The sequence below is a fragment of the Bison bison genome, unplaced genomic scaffold, assembly GCF_000754665.1.
Source record: "Bison bison bison isolate TAMUID 2011002044 unplaced genomic scaffold, Bison_UMD1.0 scf7180017864304, whole genome shotgun sequence".
Classification (NCBI taxonomy): Eukaryota; Metazoa; Chordata; class Mammalia; order Artiodactyla; family Bovidae; genus Bison; species Bison bison.
The window spans coordinates 11,298,337-11,308,035 of NW_011494876.1; the positions used below are offsets into that span (position 1 = coordinate 11,298,337).

The 9,699-nt window shown below is 40.5% G+C and overlaps 1 protein-coding gene across 1 annotated transcript in view; it reads right to left on the bottom strand.

Moving 5' to 3' along the window:
* The window catches only part of CACNA2D3 (calcium channel, voltage-dependent, alpha 2/delta subunit 3), a 904,008-nt gene that overhangs the window by 6,496 nt on the left and 887,813 nt on the right, over positions 1-9,699 (bottom strand). Inside the window, exons 35-36 of the mRNA XM_010851933.1 lie at positions 2,292-2,404; positions 1,994-2,076 (exon numbers count right to left, since the gene is read on the bottom strand). Of these exons, the coding sequence (XP_010850235.1) occupies positions 1,994-2,076; positions 2,292-2,404 (196 nt within the window). The remainder of the gene's footprint in view (positions 1-1,993; positions 2,077-2,291; positions 2,405-9,699) is intronic.

A 9,699-nucleotide genomic window follows, 5' to 3' on the forward strand; every position in this document is an offset into this window, starting at 1 on the left:
AAGCTCAACATTCAGAAAACGAAGATCATGGCATCTGATCCCATCACTTCATGGGAAATAGATGGGGAAACAGTGGAAACAGTGGAAGACTTTATTTTTCTGGGCTCCAAAATCACTACAGATGGTGACTGCAGCAATGAAATTAAAAGATGCTTACTCCTTGGAAGGAAAGTTATGACCAACCTAGATAGCATATTCAAAAGCAGAGACATTTCTTTGCCAACAAAGGTCCGTCTAGTCAAGCCTATGGGTTTTCCAGTGGTCATATATGGATGTGAGAGTTGGACTATGAAGAAAGCTGAGCACCGAAGAATTGATGCTTTTGAAGTGTGGTGTTGGAGAAGACTCTTGAGAGTCCCTTGGACTGCAAGGAGATCCAACCAGTCCATTCTAAAGGAGATCAGCCCTGGGTGTTCTTTGGAAGGAATGATGCTAAAGCTGAAACTCTAGTACTTTGGCCACCTTATGCGAAGAGTTGACTCATTGGAAAAGGCTCTGATGCTGGGAGGGATTGGGGGCAAGAGGAGAAGGGGACGACAGAGGATGAGATGGCTGGATGGCGTCACTGACTCGATGGACGTGAGTTTGAGTGAACTCCGGGAGTGGGTGATGGACAGGGAGGCCTCTCGTGCTGCGATTCATGGGGTCACAAAGAGTCAGACACGACTGAGCTACTGAAGTGAACTGAACTGATGCAGTTCTGGGAAGAAGGAAACAGCAACCCACTCCAGTATTCTTGCCCGGGGAATCCTGTGCACAGAGGAGCCTGGTGGGCTGTGTCTGTGGGGTCGCACAGAGTCGGACATGACTGAAGGGACTTAGAATGCATGCATGCACTGGAGAAGGAAATAGCAACCCACTCCAGTATTCTTGCCTGGAGAATCCTGGGGATGGAGGAGCCTGGTGGGCTGCCGTCTATGGGGTCGCAGAGTCAGACACAACTGAAGCAACTTAGCAGCAGCAGCACCATGCAGTTCTGGTTTCAAATGAAGTGGCTTTATTGTTTTGGGACAATCGTTCATATTTCTATTTTACATAGACCTTTTACTAGAGGTGATCATTGGATTTTATCAAAAGCCTTTACAGCATATGTTATTGAACTCTCCCTTGAACATAGAAACAAACATTCTCAATAAATTCCAAATTCTTCTTAGCAGTACACTGACTTTAAAATATTTTGTAGTATTTGGATAGTTTAAATAACATTAAAATTATTTGGTATTTACAGGTGACATTAACACTCAGTGGGCTACGGTGGCATTTTACAAAAAATAAATATCCTCTCAGTATCCCTATAATAATTGGTCTAGGCCAGTTTTCTATTTTTCAAGATGGAGGTGGAGTATTTTTAAATTGTAATTTTGTTACTATATTTAAATTTTTTTGCCTACAACTTTGAAGGACATAATTCACCTACGTCTATAAGTTTACTTTTTTACTACAAGCTTAATTTTTTCTCTGATCATCACTTTTGGTGTAAATGTAGTGCCTTTATAGTTGTGACCTCATGTGTTACAGGGAGTTTAAAGGCTTATCATCCCACATTTAGATACTGCGACTCTTGATCTGACATTAGTATTGTGACTTTTGCTTTACATGATTTTTTCATAAGTAAAAGGCTGTCTAAAAGTAAGCAAGGGAAAATAACTTTAACTACAATTTGAAATAAGTAAAACCAGATGGTCAGAGCCACTTTATGTGTAATAGTGGAAAGTGGTAAAACTATAGCACATTTGTAAAAGGGAAGATAGTAAAGAGGCTTTTAAAAAATACATGTGAATATAATAAGAAAAGACTATTAAGTAAAGACTAAATAAGAAGGCATTGAGAGGTTGAATGTAGAGTACCATTAGCCTTCCAATATATTATTTCTTGGTTTGCCTGAAAGGGATGATTTTCTCAAGAGTAAACTTTTGAGCTATAGTTCTCTGATGGCTGTGAGATCCTCATGGAGAATCTGATGGTAAAAGAGTAGGAGGGGGTATCAGATTACCTCAGGATGGAAGCCATGACAAGATTCCGGACGCCTTCTGATCTTCTGGGCCTTTAAACGTTCACACTTAAGCGATTCATTATGTTGACTGTAGTTAAGGCATATTTCCAAGACGCTCCTTTTCCTTATTCTGCATTTCAGATGTCAAAACTTGGCACTTAGTTCCCTTAACACCTGCTCTCTAACAGTGGAAAGAATATCATCTCTCCCTCTCTGAGATTCCTCCCCTGGGTTTCCTACTGTTGCTCCCCCTTACCAGCTTCATCAGTCATGGCTGGACTGACACACAAAAGGATATACCTGATTTCAATGGGTGCCATGGTGATGGGGGCCACAGACTCACAGAGGCAGCTGCTGTCCACCACCACCATGAACAAATTGCTGCTTGGGATCTGCTGGATGACAAAGGACCTGTTGGAACAAGAGGCAGAGAGAGAGTGAGTGGTCATTTACCATCCCCCAAGTTAATAGCCATGAGGAAAACTTCCTCCAGAGTGGGACAACTGCTATAGTATTTTGGAAAACAAATTTCAGAGACTGGTTTACTACTCAAGTTGCCTCTTTCCATGAGGCTCTTCATTTCAAATCCAAAGCTTCACTAAGAAGACAATAGCTATGTCCATACGTAGCTCACACAACTCATCTTGGAAAGACTAGACTTTATGTGCATGAAACAGGAGAGTCAGAGTTGGCTAAATTACCTCAGTTTCTAAGCTCTAAGAGGTTATGCTTTTCCAAGACTCATTTTCTTCTCCTAGGGCTTAAAAACCATTGCAAGTTGCATTTGATGTTCTTCTGAGTGTATGTTTCTCTCCTCCTCACCTCAAGGATAGACTGAAGCCATGCCATAGTAATTATAAAAGAACATGAACTTCCTAGACCTTTCCCTCAATTACTTTGCACAATGTCTGCCCATAACAGAGGTATATTGCTTAGGATGAAATCAAGGCTAGTTGGTTAAGGAGCTCCAGTTGTCTCAGAGACCAGGTCATGCTGGCACAAAGGCCATGCTACTCATGATTTTGGTGTTCTCGCAGGGGAAGATGAGCACACACATTTCGACTCTGCCATCTTGGGCATTCCATCCTCACTTTTTTTTTTTTTAATCTTCTGGGCCCATATGTACACTTAGTCCAACATAAGTAAGTTTAATGATACCTCTTTCTCATCTGGCCCACTACACGAAATGACAATCATCATAATAATACTCCTTGAATCAGAAATACCAGCTCTTTGGAGGAACAAGTTGGAGAACAAATCCCATATTCTTCTAGAGCAAATAGATTAACTGAATATTTACCCCCAAGTCCAGAATCCTGTCACATAAACTTTTCATGATATTTTCACCAAATTCAGTTTACTCAGTTGAACTAGACTATAATCTTAAAAAAATGGCCAATTTCTCTATAAGTTATCTTTATTCATCTTCCTCTCAATAAATGTATTCTATTCTTTAGAGTATATATAGTATAATAAGATATGACATGAATTTTTATGATCATGATGTACAAGCTGATAGAAATACCAAAAGTATTTGATGGACACATGACTTATTTATTAATAAAATTGAAAGCAAAAACTTTACAGACCTAAGTAATCCAGAATATGCTATTTTCAAATGCAGGGAACTGCAACACGTTCCAAAGAGCAGAAAGCATCAATTACATATTCTTTTAAAGTTGGATAAAATTAGAAATTAATAGCAAAAAATATAAACAATGGAAATTAATAGTTAAAAATACATCCAGTTAATCCTTGTGAATTTGAGAACAGCCCAATCTGTGCAGTGTGACCTTAAATATATTTTATTGGGAAAAAAAATCTGCAAATAAATGAACTGTGTTTTTGAAACAAGAAGCTGGAAAAGTGAGAACATAAACCTGTACCTGTATCCTACCCTCAGTCTCCCTTGTGGTGTACTGGGACTGAGGACTGATGCCCCTCTCCAGAGTCCAGCCCCCAGGCTCCTGCAAGGATGTGACTGATGGACGAGGAGAGAAGTGATCATTGCGTATATAAGTGGTTCCTCCTGTCTTTCTAGCCATTCTCTTCAATTTACACAAACTCCCTTAGCTTACCTTTAGCTACTACCCTGTTTCCCTGTCCTCATTTACGGTACAACTCCTAAGAAGAGGTACTGACAATCGCTCTCTCTCTCTTTCATTTTTTTCTCTTTCCCTCTCTTTCAGGTTCTCTACTTCCTCACTTCTTTCCTTTCACAAATCTACTCCAATAAGGTTGTTGTCCTTACCACACTCTTGAATCGGTTCTTATCAAGGACACCAAATAAACAACCACACTGCCTTTCTTCTCAAATCTCTTTGCCTCCACTTTCTCCTTACCTGCTCACTGTCTGCCCCCTGACAGCAAAGTGTAGTTTCCATGGGAAAAAAGCTGCTTGTGTCTGCCCATGGTGATCTTTTATCCCCAGCACCTAGAGTTATGCCTGGGACAGAGCAGATGCTCAGTAAATATTCACTGAGCCAATGACAAATGAATGTATAAAGATAAACGAAGAAGAAAATGCAAGTAAAAATGTGAAGATAACTAGAAGAATCAAACTCAGGCTTAAAAGAACAAGGACATAAGTCTACTTCTGACACTCCTAATCAAGAAAAAGAAGTTACAAAGTTACAGTAAAACCCAAAAGAGACAGAGGCATTGTAAACCTTTGAGTATTATGTATATCATTACAAATAATTTGAAAACTTAGAGCAAACACACGTTGGAGGATAATGTATAAATTATCAACATTTGGTCAGGCTATAAAAACACAAGCAAACCAACTGCATGAAAAAAATCTGAAATGCTCATTGAGAATCTACCCACAAATCAAAACTACCAAATCACCCAAAGAACAGATATCACTGTGTTTGTAGAAAATCCATATGAACCCACTGACCAACTATTAGAACACAGAAAAGAACCAAGCAAGTTAACCAGTTACATAATCAGCATATAAAACCACAGTCTTTCCTTGACACTGGCAATAACCAATGAAAAAATACTTAAGAAATAAAGAACCATTGATAGTATCAATAATTACTGTGAAATGCCCAAGAGTAAATCTAGTAAAAGATGTTTCTCTATGAAGAAAATGATCAAACTTTACTAAACATAAAAAAAACCCCTAATTCCACAGCGGTGGTGAAAGAGAACAGTTATATATTAAAGGTGTCATTCTCCTTCAAGTAATCTTTTAATTCAAAGTAATCCCAATAAAATCCCAACAGGAATTTTGATGGAATTTGAGGTGATGATCCTAAGATTTCATATAAATATAGTCTGGACAACTGTATAAAATTGAGTTTATAAGAAAAAAAGAGAGAAGAAGGAAATTGTTTGCCCCTAATTAGTATTAAAACCCATGAGATAATTTATAGAAGAGGAAACACAGATGGACAGCTGATATGTAAAAGGGGTCCAATCTCACTAAAATTAAGTATGTGTAAATTAAAATGAAATTGAAATAATCAAACTCATTTTTTACCATCAGAATGGCAAAACTTTATGGTAATATCAAATGACTGAGAGTTTGAAGAAGTGACTATTATTTTACACTGTTGGTGGGAAAGTAAACTTTTATAGGCAATATATGAATAATTTGTTACTGTTTCAGTGAAAATGATTTAGATCCTACTTTTCCAGTAGTTTTACTTCTCAGTAAGAGAAATTATTGTTCAAGAACCCAAGAGGACATATAAAGATGTTCTTGGTAACCTTGTTCATGGAGAGGAGGAAAAAACAAAAGCCATCTGCAAGTCCATCAGTAGAGGAATGATTAAATAAGCAACAGTGTATCTCTTCCATGGTTTACTTGGCAACACTTGAAAGGGTAAAAGATGTCTATGTAGTGTTATAAAAGATATCCAAAACATAGTAAGTGGGAAAATGATGTTGCAAAACTATACACAAATATTTTTAGGAACATTTCAAAATACTCATCTCTCAGTATTTGATTCTGCTACAGAGAACAGGAAAAATAAATGGGATGGATAAGACTTATCATTTGCGTTAGGAATAACATGAGATAACACAGAAGGAATAAATGTTCAAAGCAAGTGGAACACGTGGGTAGAACACAAAAAAGATCAGAACATATGATGTGTCTTTCTAATGATAAAAGAAATGTAAGGACCAAGTGAAATTAAATATTTTTTAAGGCACAAATCATGTCATCTCCAAACTGACAGCCATCGTCTATGTTCTCCTTCAAGTCAACCCATTGGCAACTCCCTTTCTCTACCTGAGACACATAGATAGAAGTCATGGCTGCTCAACAGATTAGAGGTAGTTTACAAACTTGACCTTTCATCTCTCCAAAAAGCAAGCATGTATCGGGTCCATGCACGTTCTGTCTACTGAACCCCCATCCCTATCCTCAAGTTTGATCCTCCTATCATATCATCAGTGGGAGAGAGAGCAAGGGAGGAGGAGATGGTGGGGAGAGAACAGGATGGCAGTGGTGGAAAAGAGGAGAAGACTGGGAATAATTATCCATGGAAACGAACGTAATCTATAACACTGGAGTTCTCTATAAGGAGAATGTATACAGGTATTCTTCAAACATTTATAAAATGGAATATTGTGCTGGGAGCAAAGAACATTGATTTTCTTATTTCACAAAAGAGAAAACTGGGACTCAGAGAGCATAAGTAAACTTCTATAGAAGCTGTATGAAAAAAGACGTGATTGTGGCCATTTCAAAGATGGGGAAACAATAGATTAAGTGACTTCCCAGAGAAACACAGGTAGAGCTGCACACCTCTGGAGCCCAGGCCTGTTGTGGGACTGCAATCATAGGCAACCAGCTTTCTGTCTTGTACTGGAATTATTAGTGCTCAAGACCCTTGAGGGCAGACCCAGACTCAATATGGATGCTTAATGACGACCAGTATAGGACATTATTCCTTTTAATACATTACCCCGTAAGGTGAAGACTTCCCAAGTGTGCTCATGAAGCTCCACAGTAAGCCCCACTTATACCTCAAGTCCTAGGAGATGAAAATCTTTGCAGGCAGCTATTACTGCAGTGGAGGAAAACAACCCCCTATGAAGGATTTGCCAGCGGAAAGATTAACTGCTTTTCCATATTTTAAAGACTTACTGTCTGCTTATTAACATGGTTCTTTGGCGGGGTCTGGCCAATGTTAGCTGTACATTTATGTGCACAATGTGTATTTATGGCCCAGGGTGCAGGGTTGAACTTCATAAAACACACCTCCATCCAGCTGGGCCCAGCAGCCAGACTGACATCACTGTGGAGAGGACTGTGGCCTGGGGGGTTGGCCTGCGGGCCAGAAAAGGCGGAAGGGAAAGGCCTCAACAGAGAACCACAGCGGTCGTTTCAGCAGAGATAGGTCAAAATGCGTGAAATAAATTAGGTCCTCAAGGGACACAGAGTAGGGAAAAGGGAAGCAGTTTTGATGTGTCCATTGCCGGAACTGAAATAACCCAGTCCTCCCTCTTCCATCCACAGCAGACAGAGAAAGAACTACAGGAAAAACGATGATGCAGTTTTAAGACAGCCTTCTTTGACAAGAGGGAGTAACTATCTGCCAAGGGGGCTTTGCTACCCCGATGAGGAAAGTGGTTGCATTGCTCCCCCCCAATGCTGCCTGGACAAGTTCCCAGAGGACCCCAGGATGCACGCTTTGGGAACTTTTAATTGGGTACAAAATAATGGCTTAAAAAATAATTAGGCAGGACAGAATCTTGAAACCTTTTAAACTTTTTTTAGCCTTTATCAATTTTTATCATTTACAAATTTTCCATATTTTATCCAAAGATAAAGGACAATGAGTAAGTCACAGGGAACTGATTTGAATCTGACAATGATCATGTTCTGGGTTGTAGTATTCTCAGAGTGGATCGGGTATGGATCTCAGAGTGGCTCTCCAAAGGACCCTACTCTCTTTGGAGGTGGGGAGATGCTTGTTTCTCCCAATGTGCCCCTAAATGTCCTACACTGACCCAGGCCCATAAATTGTGGAGAGCAAGCACTGCATGACAAATGGCTTAAATTTAAACTAGAAATTAAATATGGAGGCTGTCTTCCAAATCATAGCCATGGTATCCTGTGGCATGGGAGAAGTAAAAGGGGACACCAGCGCTTACTCATGGTTCAGTTCAAACAAGGTGAAAGAATGAACAGAAGGGCCTCCCCTGCTCACACTCGGAAGTGTCGGGGAAATTTCACAGGTGAATCACATTAGCGTGTCAAGGCACATGTAGTTCTAAAACAGTTAAGCTGCTTCAGAGCACAGAGAAAGAAGAAAATACTTTGAATGCCTTTTATCAAGGGCCTTGATAAAAAATCTGACCAGAAAAGAAAGGAAAGCTATAGAATAATCTCTTTTTATGAATACTGATGCAAAGATCTTACATGAAATGCAGCAAACACACTTCGGTAGGATACTCAAATATAGCACAGGGCATGAGGATTAACCCAGGAACGCAAATAAACAAGCTTATTGAGCTGTCTCAGAGTAATAGAGATAGCAACACGAAACAAATTTTTTGGGGAGGGGGGGGCACATGGCACATCTTGTGAGATCCTAGTTCCCTGATCATGGATCGAAGCTGGCCCTCAATGGCAAAAATGCAGAGTTCTAGCCACTAAACCACCAGGGAATTTCTGAAACAATTTTTTGTCTCTATTTTCAACCCCACTGTATTGAATTCTTATTTTCTCAACTCGAAATGATACTGTGTATAGATTCTCTAACTTTCTGACCACTTGAGGTTAATAAAATTAGTCCAATCTAGTTTACTGCTTTAATGTCGTATCTAGTTTGAAGCTCTACACTTGTCATTCCTTCAAGGTTCTATTTTCTAGCTCCTTCAGTCATTTGGGATGGGGAAATGGAGCGGCAGAGAAGCAAGCTTTTCCTACCCACCAGGCCTTGGTGCAATCTCTCACCACAGCTTTTGTAACAGTTTGGCCTTTGGTGTCCTCCGTGTGGCTCAGCACCCCAGTGCTGGCTTTTTTGTGAGGTTGTCGTGGATTCCCCTGAGAACCTAGAGCTCCTCAACACAGCTCCAACACGACCATCCATGCAGTTCTTGCCTTCAGAATTCTCCCCACAGCCTCTTGCCCTTAGTGCGTACCTCACCTGGAGAGCAACCCTTTGTTGAGTTTAAGCAAAATGCCGACAATCTTCCATACTGTCCACCTGGCCCCTGGGAAACAGGTATCTTTGCTGGCCCAGCCGTAGGCCACTTGCTCTTCCCCCAAGCCTAGGCCTCTCTCTCCAGATCTCTTTTGCTTAGATAGGACACATCATCACATCTGACCCAGCAGACATTTGGCCAGTGCTGGACTTGCCCTCTTTCAGATGCTCCCAAAACACAGAAGACTCTTAGAGAATTTCCCACCACCCACCTGGACCCTAGCAGGAAAAAGTATTCCCTGGAGGAAAACACCTCTTTCTATGAACCCCGATCTTGCTAGGCCCCTCACTCACTTCTTGTGGTAGACTAAAGATGGACCAGTTGTTAACCTTCAAATAAACTTGAGGGTGGGGGTTAGGGGAGGGTTTCCAATTCTAAATTCAGTTCAGTTCAGTTCAGTTCAGTCGCTCAGTCGTGTCCGACTCTTTGCGACCCCATGAATCGCAGCACGCCAGGCCTCCCTGTCCATCAACAACTCCTGGAGTTCACTCAAACTCACGTCCATCGAGTTGGTGATGCCATCCAGCCATCTC